This window comes from Olea europaea, unplaced genomic scaffold, assembly GCF_002742605.1.
Source record: "Olea europaea var. sylvestris unplaced genomic scaffold, O_europaea_v1 scaffold2857, whole genome shotgun sequence".
NCBI classification, from domain to species: domain Eukaryota; kingdom Viridiplantae; phylum Streptophyta; class Magnoliopsida; order Lamiales; family Oleaceae; genus Olea; species Olea europaea.
This window is the reverse complement of record NW_019247093.1, coordinates 45,565-59,231: the sequence shown is the minus strand read 5'-3', so window position 1 is coordinate 59,231 and position 13,667 is coordinate 45,565. Positions and strand designations below refer to the sequence as shown.

At 45.1% G+C, this 13,667-nt stretch overlaps 1 protein-coding gene across 1 annotated transcript; it reads right to left on the bottom strand.

Moving 5' to 3' along the window:
* Nucleotides 1-7,124: 7,124 nt before the first annotated feature.
* Nucleotides 7,125-8,836, bottom strand: LOC111384161. Its single transcript, XM_023008411.1, has 4 exons — nt 8,399-8,836; nt 8,081-8,227; nt 7,737-7,943; nt 7,125-7,559 (listed from the first exon to the last, which is right to left on the bottom strand). Exons 1-4 carry the CDS (start codon nt 8,834-8,836, stop codon nt 7,125-7,127), a joined length of 1,227 nt encoding a protein of 408 aa, XP_022864179.1.
* Nucleotides 8,837-13,667: the final 4,831 nt, after the last annotated feature.

Below are 13,667 nucleotides of genomic sequence, written 5' to 3'. Positions count from 1 at the left end.
TCATTCATCAATACGATGTGGCCATTTCATCTAACCCAACATAGTTACAACCATGGATAATTAGCGCAAAACGTTCTTACCTTCCAATGTTACTGTGCAAAATGTCCATACCTTTTATTTTTTGACATTTCACCCCTATTTTCACATTTCATTGCAAAAAAAAGTCATTTTTACCAATTTTTAACGTAAAATCACTAATATACCATCATATTTAAATAAAATAAAAGAAAATTAAAGAAAAATTTGCAATCTTACTCCTAAATATTTCAAAAACTTACAAATAACCCACATAGAGCAACTGGCCTTCATCTTACCAACCACCACCCAACCAATGCCCAAAATATCGGAGCTCACATCACAAACAGCTGCCATCAACCCCCAAACACTTTTTTATAAACAAATTGAACAAACAACAAATTTATATGGTCAAAATCAACAAAAAATTCAGTTTTCGTGCCCAACATGCTGCCTTTTTCCATCAAATTCAGCGTCGACAGTGGTTTCCACCATCGCGGACCACCCATTCCTGATTTGCCACACCTGCTACAACAACGGGCTTCTATCAATTTCATTTTAATATGCCTCAAAAAATTTTACCAGTTATTGTTGTTGACCTTGAAAACTGGACTTTCTACGTGGTCAACCGATAGCCACTCCATGTATTCCTCTCTGCGCACAATTAACGTACGGTCAGATGCACATGATCGGGACCAGAGGGTGTGGCGGCGACCTATACACTCCGACGGTCAAGTTAGGCTCAGGTGATCGGTATAGTACCACGGTTGTGCAAAATAGTAGGAAGGAGAATATATATTTGCTTGCTATGGAGTGCTAAATATGAAGAGTTTCATTACCTTTGTCTCTTGTCAAGCTTTGGGTATTTATAGGTGAGCAGAGTCGTTGGATGTGAGACGCGTGTATACATCTGAACGGTATGAGGCGTCTGCTCATAGGCGTCAATCAGCCGCGTCTGTAGAGTGGGCAAGTAGTTACTTCTCCCGAGTTGAGTTGACATAAAGTTGATAGGTCACATCAACTAGCCTTATGGAGACGTCAAATCACTTTAAACCTTAGGGGCAGAAAAGATCTTGACAAAGATCTCATTCTGAAATTGGCGGCGGATTCTCAGGCCGATGTCCACGAGGATCATTTTGCCTCGAATTCAGGGGGATAGGGCGCTTTACCTATGCCTTGTAGTGTGATAGCAGATCATCTCAATTGGAACCACTTAGGGGAACCACTTCGTACAAGCGCTCCACGCCTCGCCTGATGTGGTGGTAGACTTTTCGAAGTGGTTCAGTTAGAGGCGTGACTTTCCGAAGTGGTTCGGTTAGAGGTGCCACAATGGTCCCCCAAGTCCAGATATGAATATTTATATCATGGGTGGACTTGTCTTCCCGATCGAGTGTATGCGCCTCGGGATGGGGACCGTGATTTGTGAGAACTTGAGGGTCGATTTTCTGTGTTCATCGAAGCGTTGATCATGGGCAGAGGCGCTAAATCTTCGCCGTTGTGTGAGGGAAAAAATTTACATGAGGTCGAGGTGCTGACAAGCTGGACAATGTGTGGGGAGATTGTCAATGCAGGGACCTTGGCGATGACCCACAGGGGACTCGGCGTCAGGTGCGCCTAAACTTTGTAAAGTTGACTGAGAAGTTCATCTGCCACCAGTGCGCTGACCCATAGGAGACGATGCATTGGGAGATGGCTAAAATTTGTAAAGCTTAGGAGGGAGCGCAACGATCGAGGTGATGACCCATAAGGGACTCCGCGTCAGGTGCGCCTAAACTTTATAAAGTTGAGTGAGGAGCTCATCTTCCATCAGTGCACTGACCCACAGAAGACAACGCGTTGGAAGATAGCTAAAATTTTGTAAAACTTAGGAGGGAGTGCAGCAACCAAGGCAATGACCCACAGGGGACTCCACGTCAGGTGTGCCTAAACTTTGTAAAGTTGAGTGAGGAGCTCATCTGCTACCGGTGCGTTGACCCGCAAGAGACAACGCGTTGGAAGATGGCTAAAATATTGTAAAGCTTAGGAGGGAGTGCAGCGATCGAGGTGATGACCCACAGGAGACTCCGCGTCAGGTGCGCCTAAATTTTGTAAAGTTGAGTGAGGAGCTCGATACGAGGCGGGCGTGTCTGACGTTAAATGATTTGACAGCTGCTACGTATTTCCAAGGTGACAGTTGGATGCAACGCCCATTCCTCTAAAAGGCTGCTACGGCTACTTATCGTTGACAGTTGGTGGTAACCGAGGTGACGCGTTATATGTGAGCATGAGGATCACAGCAAGATCTCAGGCGTAGATCAAATCTGGCGTTTCATTTCAACGGCCTAGATTGATTGCATTTGAATTTGACGGTGGAGATTAGTTGGAGAGCTCTATAAAAAGAGGAGTTGAGAACTTTTGCAGTCTTTTACTCTTAAAAAAAAAAAAAGAAAACTCCATTGCTCTCAAATCTCCTTGCGTTTCCGGCATTCTTCAAGCATTTTTGGCGAAAACTTTGATTTTCCAACGACCACACACCACTTTTTGACCATTTTCGGCTGGGGAACACTCAAACTCGTAAGTTTTAGTAACTATTTTGAGATTTTTCCTTTCTGACTATGGCCTCCGAGGATAGTGCTAGTTTGGGGAGGGGGCTGGAGTTAGTACGGATGGACGAGCCCATTGTGGCGACCTTATCCGAAGTAGCCGAGGTAATACTAGGGGGAGAATATTTGGAAGAGGTCGGACAGCCCAGTAGACATGTATGTGCATTGGAGGGGCGTCGGATTACCCCTCCAAGCTAAAGGAGGCCGACCTGAAAAGACTTAGGACCAAATATAGGGTACCTGATAGCATAGACCTAATCCTACCCGAGCTTGACGAGAAGGCCTGCTACCCTAGGCCAGGGTATGTAGCGATAAGCGAGGCGATCCTCAGGGCTGGCCTTAGGCTTCCAATTCACCCATTTTTTCGGATGGTACTTAGGTCTTACGGCTTAGCACCGACCCAACTGAATTCAAACTCCTGGAGCCCGATGGTGGGCTCCTAGATGTTATGGAAAAAGGCGTCACTAGGTGTGGAGATGTCCTTCTCAGTTTTTCAGACCCTCTATATTCCAAAAGTAACAGTTGGGGGGATAAGACCAGGGGCTGGTAATACCTAACCTCTTGGGATTTCCACACTCCATTCATGCTCGATCCGTCGAGCTCCATCAAGGAGTGGAAGAGCTCGTGGTGCTGGACTGTCGGGAGATGGGATACGATGGAGGGGGACCCCCAGGCACCTCTTACGGTCCCCATGAAGTACTCAACACTTAGTGAGTATTGTAGCTGTATTTCTTCTTTATTCTCTTCGGTTCGGATTATAACTAACTCGTATTTATTTTTTGAAGGCACTCTTCCTCGGTGTGAGCTGTCCTCAAACGATTTCGAGATCATCTGCGTGATCTATCAGCTGCCTCCAAAGAAGAGGTTGTTCCATCAGCTGATCAGAAAAAACCTCCATTTTGTAACGCACAACCTGATGACCTCACAAGGTAATGTCTCGAAACAAATACCTTTGAATATTTTCGAGTCGTTTACACTTGTACTAATTTACTTATTTCTTACAGATAACTTCAATAAGAAGATGCCTCTCCGGCCCGACTTCAAAACAATACAGAAGATAATGGCGGAGGCGAGGGCCTTGAAGACCTCCTTCTCCTCTTACAAGAAGTAGATGAAGGACTTAGTGGATGCCAGCAAGAGGCTCCCGCCTCCGACGGAGGAGGAGGTGCTTGAGGATTCAGAGGCAAATCTGTTTCGGAAGGGCAAGAAACCTGCTGCACCTTCCAAGCGGCCAACGGTGGTGAAGCCAACCCCTGTTCTGAGGCAAACCACAATTCCTACCAGGGTGGCCATTCTGGAGAGAACGTCTGTGCCATCAGAGGCTCCACCTGCCCCAGCCAAGGTCCCAGTTACTACCGTCCCTCTCGCCCAGATGCCGGGGCAGCCTAAGAAAAAAAGAGGCCATCTCTCAAAAGGAGGTGGACTTCCTGGGCTCAAACTTCGAGGAGCCAGTTAAAGAAGTATTGGAGGCTCTCCCCCAAGAAACGGCTGCAGTGGTGATGGTCCACAATAAGTATTGGACTGAAGAATAGAGGGACCACACCGCTTCTTGCACAGTCGAGGAGCTGGTGGCGGCCAATAGTGCATGTGTGGCCCGGACTCTAAGCACCAGCATCCAACTCGAGGGTTTGGTGAAGGACCTCAATGCCAAGAGAGAGGACCTCGTCAAGCGCCTCGAGGAGGCGATGCAATATGGGGACAAGGTGAGGGAGGCCCGGGCCTAGGCTGTGGAGGAAGAGAAAAGGAGGACGGAGGCTGAGGCCCAGCTAGTGACTACTGCTAGAGACATAGAGCGGCTGAAAAAGGAGCTCTATGAAGTGGAGTGTCAGGTGGCTGCCATGACCCGAAGAGTGGATCATGCCAACGAGTATCACCGACTCGCCACGGAGGCTCTGGAGGCCTCCAATAAAAAGAAAGCTGAGCTGAGGCAGAGGATGGAGGCCCTGTCTGAGGAAATTGCCTCCCTGAAAGAGGAGCTGAAGGAGGCAGGAGAAGTGACTGTTCAGAATTTCATTGATCACTTCAAGGAACATTCCCTATACGACGACTTTGCAAATTTCTGGGCCTTCTGGAGTGCCCAAGGCATATTGGGTCGGCTGAAAGAGGTCCATCATACTTTGGACATCTCCTCTTTAGAGGCAGAGTTCGGGGGACCTATTGGAGGTCGCCCTGATAGGCTGGCAGAGGACGCTCCAGCTTCCGAGGCTGGCGGGAAGGAGCCTTCCGTAGAGTAGGGCTTATTTTGTAATGGCTTCGGCCTTTTGTAAATTTGAAGTGAATGAAATGAATTTTTTTTACCAAGTGTTATTGCTTCTACTTTCTTATCGTATTGATCTGTTTGCGCATATATGAATGACAAACTTTTAAGACAAAGTGCCTCTTAACAATCAAAAGATCGGACCACTTAAGTAATCATCAAGCGTCTCTTAACAATAATCGGATCAGCTCAATTAAGTAATAATACTGAGGGACTAAGGTAACAATTTGATAACCAATGTGACAAAGAACTGAAGCATTAATACTTGAAAAAGTTACATTATCCATTACCAAGGCATTTTCAGCGCTCGGTAAGATAGGCAATTCACAAATGAGATCGGATCGGGACCCACACTTATCAGACAACATCGAGATTAGATTGAAACCAAAATCCATTACTAATAATATTTCCTTAAGTGTTCGATGTTCCATTGATGAGGTAGTGCTTTCCCTACCATGTCTTCAATTTCGAAAGTACCAAGTTGGAATTCCTTGCGGATGCGGTAAGGACCCTTCCAATTCGATCCAAACACTCCTGACCCGGTTGGCTTTGATGATTGGAAGACCCTCCTGAGGACGAGGTCTCACAGGCGAAGAGTTCAATTTCTGACCTTGGAGTTATAATAGCGGGTCATCTTCCTATGATACTTTGTCAAATTCACTTGGGAGGTTTCCCTCATTTCTTCAAAGAGGTAGAGTTCGTTCACCCGGGCCCCGTCATTACTGATCTCGTTGAAGTGTATTCGACGGTGTAATGGGACCCCGACCTCGACTGAGCTCATGGCCTCGGCCTCGTAGGTCATTGAGAATGGTGTTTCCCTAGTTGCAATTCGGCTTGTGGTTCGGATTGCCCGGAGGACGTGGGGAAGTTCATCGACCCAAGCCCCCTTTGATGTGTCAAGCTTCCTTTTCAGGGTATGCTTGATGGTTTTGTTTACTGCCTCAACTTGTCCATTCGCTTGCGGGTGATGAGGCATTGAGAAATCCTTTTTTATCCCCAGTTCATCGCACAATTCTCGCATTTTTCGGTTGTCGAACTGTCTCCCATTGTCGGACACTAAGGAGTGGGAAATATCGAACCTACAAATGATATTCTTCCAGACGAATTTTGTAGTGTTTGCCTCAGTAATCTTCGCAAGAGGTTCAGCCTCGACCCACTTGGTGAAGTAGTCAATGACGACAATAGCGAAGGTCGTGCTTCCTCTTCCTTTAGGGAGTGGACCAATGAAGTCGATGCCCCACTTGGCGAATGGCCAGGGTCTGGTTACCACATAGAGGTTCTGAGAAGACTGCCTTTGAATGTTCGAGAAGCACTGGCACTTGTCACATTTCTGGACAAACTAGCAAGCATCCATTTTCAGAGTTGGCCAAAAGTAGCCTTGACGGAGAACCTTGTGTGCCAGGGCTGCTCCTCCGGAGTGATTTTCGTAGATTCCCTCATGAACCCTAAGTATATATGTGGCCTCTTCACCTCCCACACATCGGAGAAGTGGTGAGGTGAAGACTCTTTCAGGACGAAGTGCGCAGCCCTTCTCCTCAACTTCCTTACCTCGCTTCTGGAAGCGGATAGTGTCTGATCCTTTAGATAGGCGACAATAGGCTGCATCCATAATGGGGTACTTTCTATCCAAAGTACCTCTTCTCCTCTGGAAATGGAGGACTTCGCCAAGTGTTCAATAGGGGTAACTTTTAATAACTCAGAATCCTTGCTGCTAGCCAATTTTGAGAGGGCGTCTGCATTTGTATTCTCTAGGCGTGGGACTTGAATCAGTTCGAACCTTTCAAACTTGGGGACTAGGTCCAGAACCAATTTCAAGTATGCGACCATGCCGCTGTCTTTGGCCACAAAGCTTCCACTGACCTAATTCACTATCAGCTGAGAATCGCTGCTGGCCACGAGCCTTCTTACCTGTATTTCTCTTGCTAGTCTAAGGCCCGCTAGAAGGGCTTTGTATTCAACAGCGTTGTTCGAGGTTTTAAAGCCGAACCTTACGGCGCAATTTAGCTTGTGACCCTTTGGGCTTTCCAAGACTATTCCTGCCTCAGAGCCTGCCTCTCCTGAGGATCCATCTGTGAATAGTTTCCAGATTAGGGGTTCGGCTGGTTCCATTATTGTCTCCATTTTCGAGATTTTGACAAACTCAACCACAAAATCTGTAAGGGCCTAACCCTTTATGGCATGTCGAGGTCGGAACAATATGTCGAACTCGCTGAGCTCAATTGCCCATTTTAGTAGGCATCATGATGCGTATGTTCTTTGCAGTACCTGCTTCAATGGGAAGTTGGTAAGAACATCGATCGAGTGGGCTTGGAATATGGCCTCAGTCTCCTTGAGGCTGTGATGAGGGCAAGTGTCAACTTCTCCATGTCAGGGTACCGTGTTTCAGCTGGGAGAAGTGATTTGCTGACGTTGTATACTGGCAACTGCCGCTCATTTTCTTCTCTGACTAGAACAGCACTGACCGCCACGTCCGATACTGCCAAATACAGCAGTAGAGACTCCTCTGGTTGAGGTTTTGACAAAAGGGGCGCCTCTCCAAGGTGCTTTTTCAGCGCCTGAAAGGCTTTCTCACACTCAGAAATCCATTGGAATTTCTTTCCTTGCTTAAGCACCTTGAAGAAGGGTAAGCTCTTATTAGTGGCCCTGGAGATGAAGCGACTAAGTGCGGCTATTTGACCATTGAGGCTTTGGACCTCCTTCGATTTCTGAGGTCATCTCATTTCCAGCAAGGCTGTTATCTTTACTGGATTGGCTTCAATTCCTCTTTGGTTAACAATATACCCCAAGAACTGACCTAAAGCCATCCCAAAGGTGCACTTGAGGGGATTCAACTTCATCTTATATTTTCTAAGTATCTCAAAGGTTTGGTCGAGGTGACTTACGTGTTCGCTTGCCTCGAGGCTTTTGACTAGCATGTCGTCCATGTAGACCTCCATGGTTCTGCCAATTAGTTCGGCGATCATCATGTTCACCAGTCTCTGATATGTGGCTCCGGCATTTTTCAATCCAAAGGACATAACTTTGTAGCAGTAGAGTCCTCTGTCTGTGTTGAATGAAGTAGCTTCCTCGTCAGGTCGGAACATGGGTATCTGATTGTACCCCGAATATGCATCCATGAAACTCAACAGTTCATGTCCAGCAGTGGAATCCACAAGTTAGCATATTCTTGGAAGTGGGAAGCTGTCTTTAGGGCATGCTTATTCAAGTTGGTAAAGTCTATGCACACCCTCCACTTCCCGCTAGGTTTTTTCACTAGGATCGAGTTGGATATCCACTTCAGGTAGATGGCTTTCCTTATGAAACCACTGTGGCTAAGCTTGCCTACTTCGTCCTTGATAGCCTCGTACCTTTTTGGGTTGAGGGCACGTCTTTTCTACCGATAAGGGGCACATGAAGAGTTGATGTTAAGATGGTGGCTACTAATCCTTGGATCTATCCCCATCATGTCCTCATGTTTCCAAGTGAAGATATCCAAGTTTCTTTTCAGAAAGCTTACCATCTCCTCTTTTGCTTTAGGGGACAGTGCCTTCCCTATTCACAAGACCTGACTAGGGTCATCTGGGTTGGCGAAGAAAATCTCTAGTTCTTCCATTGGGGTTGCATTTGGTTTAGAGTCAATTATCTGGGGATCTAACTCATCAAGAGGGTGTCCTTGTTCAGGAGCCTCTTCCATGTTGACGTCTTCCTCTTGTTCGGAGATATGCCCTTGTTCAGGGGCGTCGAGCATTTTCACGTCCATACTGACTTCATTAGCAACTTCAGTTATGATCACATTAACAGTTCGGGGCTCTGACTTTCTCAGAGAGTTCAAATAACATGCCCTGGATCCCATCTGTTCACCTCGGACCGTAGCAATCCCATGTTTAGTTGGAAATTTCATACATAAGTAGTGGATGGAAGTGACGGCCCAAAGATCTTTGAAAGCAGGTCTGCCCAATACTCTACGATAAGCCAATATGTGGTCTACCACTAAGAATTCCATGAAGTGTTAGGCCACTAGGGGTACTGAACCCATCTCGACGGGCAGAGTGATCCATCCTTGTGGGATGATACTGTCTCCAATGAATCCGAATAGTGGGTTGGTCATGGAGATCAACCCATGTTCAATTTGCATTTGGTCAAAGGTGGAGCCGAACAGTATGTTCACCGAACTTCCATTGTTGATAAGCATGCATTTGAGTTCGTTTCTAGCCACTACGGCCCTTACAACCAATGCATCACAATGGGGGTGGTGAACTCCTTCTGCATCTTCTTGGGAGAAAGTGATTGGGGCCATCTTATTGGCCGCATGTGACTCGTTGACAATATAGGTAATCATTGACGGGTCCTTTGCTTCCCTTGTGTAATTCCTTTGAGTGTTCCTGGTGTTACCACTAATGTGAGGTCCCCCAATGATTGTGTCGATCTCCCTGATGACTTAGCTCCCAGAGAATGGGGCCTGATCTCTCAGTCTAGACTGTCCTCGGTCTCTCGATTCTCTTCTCCGGGGTAATTGCTCTGTATGCCCTCTCTCTTCCCTGTTCGAGGAGGCGGACATGCGAGGATATTCGCTCCTGCTGGAAGGATGTGGGTTGCCTCGATCTGGACATCGATTAGCGTCTCGACATTCACTAGTGTCATGCCCAATCTTGCCCTTTCCAAGGGCCTATTTGATCGCTTCTTCTTCTTCTTCTTCTTCTTCTTATTATTATTATTATTATCAGCTCTTCCGGATGGTCCTGCTTCGCCAGGAGCATTCTCATATGCCAATATCGGGATTGCATTCAATGTGGCGGAAGCCAGTGCCTGTCCGAAGGTGGGAGCTATTGTATGACCCGCTTGAGTCCATTGATGAGTGACAAGGTGTGTTGCAGGTCTTTGACCTACCTGCCTTTAAGGCGGAGGGAGTTCTTGCGCGGCACGATTTTGGTGATCAATCATTTCCTCACTGACGATTTCCACTCTCATTATTTCCACCAGTTCGTTATAGGCGGCAGGATTCTTGTTGCGCACGTCTCTCCAAAACAAAGTGTTCATTTTGAGGCCACCTTTCAGAGCTGAAAGGGCTTCCCTGTCAGTAACCTATTCGTAGTATGTGATTTCGCTTGTAAACCTAGCGAGGTAGCTTTTCAGAGTCTCTCCAGGGGCCTGTCTCATATCTTGCAGGCGTTGCACTAGGGCCACTCCCTCCCTGCGTGAGAGATATTGATTTAAGAATGTCTTCTTCAAATCTGGCCAACTGCTAATGCTCAGGGGAGGAAATCTGCTATACTACACTTCAGCAGCTCCGCCCAGGGTTAAGTGGAAGGCTCTGCATTTCAAAGCAGGCGATACTCCCCTGAGGCTCATCTGTGTCATGTACTTCGTGAGGTGCTCCTCCTGATCCCCTTTTTCTCATACTTGGAGATCTTGGGGGCATGAAATTCGTTGGCATCGAAAAACCTCGGATCTCCCTCGAAAAATGGAGGTTATCATCATCGTCATCGATCTCATAAGATCGACAGGGCCCATCTGACCCTTTATCATCTTGAATATCCTGGGGAGGTGGAGGTGCTTCTCCTCATCTTCCCCAATCGACTATGTTCCTTCTATCCCTCCTATTTCTAGGAGGAGGTGGCTGTTCTTGTTCCTGATCTTTCCGAACTGATCTTTACACTAAGCGGGCCCTATTACTAGGGTCCTGCCCTATTCGATCGAAGATGCTTACTGATCTTTGTTCCTCATATTCTTGAGGGAAATTGTTCCCTAACTGTGGTTCCACTGACTAGCTTCCCTGCACATAGGATGTGGCTTCCGCGCCCACTTCTCTTTTGAAGGGGCGTTCTCTGTGCCGGCTCATATGGCCTCGGGAACGAGATACAGGAGCTTCCTGCACTGGGTAAGATCATTGGGACATTTGATAGCCCTGATGACCTTGGGCTTGCATAAGAAGTTCATGCATCGCCATATTCTGAGCTGCGATGTCTCTCATGCCCGCCACTATTTGAGTCATCCCTTCAGTGTGCATGGCTGTTCTTGCACCTCAGTGACGCCGGTGATGAGTCTCTGGTGAGTGACATTGTTATGGAGCACCTCTTCTGCAGAGACCTCTCTCATGGGATTGTCGTCTTCATGGCTGGAACTCATTCTATCTCCTTTTTCAAGGGTGATAAGAATTTAGGATATAACTCGACGTTGTTCTTTTTCAAGAACGTGTTCTTTTCAGGGTAAGTCGCTAGTTTTCTGGTGTTTTCTCCGGTAAAGAATGTAGAACTTTGAACGGGAAGTTTCACACAAACGATGTCAATCTGTTGACCTCGAAAATTGGACCCTCTACGTGGCCAACCGATAGCCACTCCACATATTCCTCCCCATGCATAATCAACGTACGGTCAGATGCACACGACCTGGACCAGCGGGGGTGGCGACGACCGTATACACTCCGACGGTCAAGTTAGACTCAGGTGATCGGTATAGTACCAAGGTTGTGCAAAATAGTGGGGAGGGGAATATATATTTGCTTGCTATGGAATGCTAAATAGGAAGAGTTTCATTACCTTTGCCTCTTGCCAAGCCTTGTGTATTTATAGGTGAGGAGAGCCATTGAATATGAGACACGTGTATACATCTGAACGGTATGAGGCGTCTGCTCATAGGCGTCAATCAGCCGCGTCTGTAGAGTGGGCGGGTAGTTACTTCTCCCGAGTTGAGTTGACATAAAGCTGGTAGGTCACATCAACTAGCCTTATGAAGATGTCAAATCACTTTAAACCTTAGGGGCAGAAAAGATCTTGACAAAGATCTCATTCTGAAATTGGCGGTGGATCCTCAGGCCGAGGTCCACGGGGATCATTTCGCCTCGAATTTAGGGGGATAGGGCACTTTACCTATGCATCGTAGTATGATAGCAGATCATCTCAATTGGAACCACTTCGTATGAGCGCTCCACACCTCGCCTGATGTGGTGGTGGACTTTTCGAAGTGGTTCAATTAGAAGCGTGACTTTCCAAAGTGGTTCAGTTAGAGGCGCAACAATTGCCCAATAAAATATTGAAAGTTGCTGATGTAGATTTTGGTTTTGTACATCTGTTAATGTTTTAAGACCATGAAGAGAGGCGTCCTAGTATGTATAGTTTATTAGTGTGCAGAGAATGGCATGGATCTTGTTGGAACAAGTGGTGCCGCCGATATTTGCATTCTCAAATTGGGTATTTCGGTTTGCAATTTCGACCAAATTTGTTGGCATGAAGGTTAGATGTTGGGTGATATGTATAGAAGGGAGTGAGAGTTTTCCGGTGATATAGAGGTCCGATGGTTTGGGCAGTGGTTGTCCTCAATGTTTTGACTTCTAAAGTGGTAACTCCATTTGATGGTGGTGGTGGAGGCGGAGGAGATGGGAGAAATAGTTTTTTTTTTTTAATAATTTACGTAGACTCATTTGCACTTCTTAAAAATTTTAGGAGTAAGATTACAATTTGTTCTTTATTTTTTTTCTTTTTTGCATTTAAATATGAGGGTATATTGATCATTTTACATTAAAAATTGATGAAAATGATGTTTTTCGTAATGAAATGTAACAATAAGGGTGAAAATGTCCAAAAAATGAAAAATAAAGACGTTTTGCATAATATCACTGAAAATTTAAGAGTGTTTTGTGCTAATTATCCTTACAACAATTGATATGGAACAATGAAAAATATATAAACATTTTATACGAAAAAATAATAAAAATAAGGGTAACTCCAAAAAATGCTAATGGTGGTAGTAATATCTTTTGGGGGCGAAGTCTTTAGAAAAAAGTGACAAAATTTATACTTTTGATAAAATAGCTTCTTGATAAGCTCCTTTATGTTAATTTCCTCTAAAAGCCCTTCTTGTCATAAAAAACATTTCTAAAATGTTATCCAAATATATTTTTTAAAAAAAATTTGGCTTTGGATTTTTGAAAATCCCTAATAATAGGACCCTAAATGCAGAACAAGATAATTGTATCAAACAAAAAGCAACTCAAACTCTAGTATTAAAATGTAAAAAGCTTCAATCTGCAGGAAACTACAAATGTCCGTCTACTAGGTTTTCCTTGGTAATATCATCACCGACATGCCAGAAGTGTATACAGCTTTATTTTAAACAACTACAGATACAAATATATTGAAGCAAACACGGAATAAGATCATCCTTATTTTTTTTTTTTTTTAGAAGAATGACAATTCGAAATATTTCAGGGGCAAAAATTTATAGAAACGAATAAAATGTGGCTCCATCTTTAGAGTTGATACAAGCACAAAGAATGGCGAAGATTTTTTATACACAAGTGTACTGATACTATTGAGCCTGGGGTGTTAAAAGAGATAATTAATACTATCGAGGGGTTTAAACAATCCTAAGCTACATGGGAAATTAAACAAGAACCTAATTTAGATAAGAAACTAAGGTAATAATCCTAACTAAAAACTAGAGTTAAAGAATTTTTTAATTAATTTACTTCTTTTTCTTCCTCGATTACGCTTTCAGTTTTGCATAGGCAGAGAAGAGCTCGACTCCAGCAAGTTGTAGTCCAAGTAGGCATCGAATAGCTTGTCATCCAGTTGGTGAAACTCATCTTCATTAATACAAGTAACATCATCAGACGGACGACCTTTTCAACGCGCTAGAGACCTGTAAAAACCACTGTCTTTGAAGCAACAACTTGATCCATGAGCACCTAATTAATGGTGTCTTGAGGAGTTTTAGCTTTGCCGCAGTCTCTCCTTCCAGAATTTTGTTCAATATTGCCTTGGGGAGTGTTAGTGCTACCATAGCCTTCTGAGTTGCCTCAATTGATTACAACATTCTGGCCATGATCTGGGTTAAGT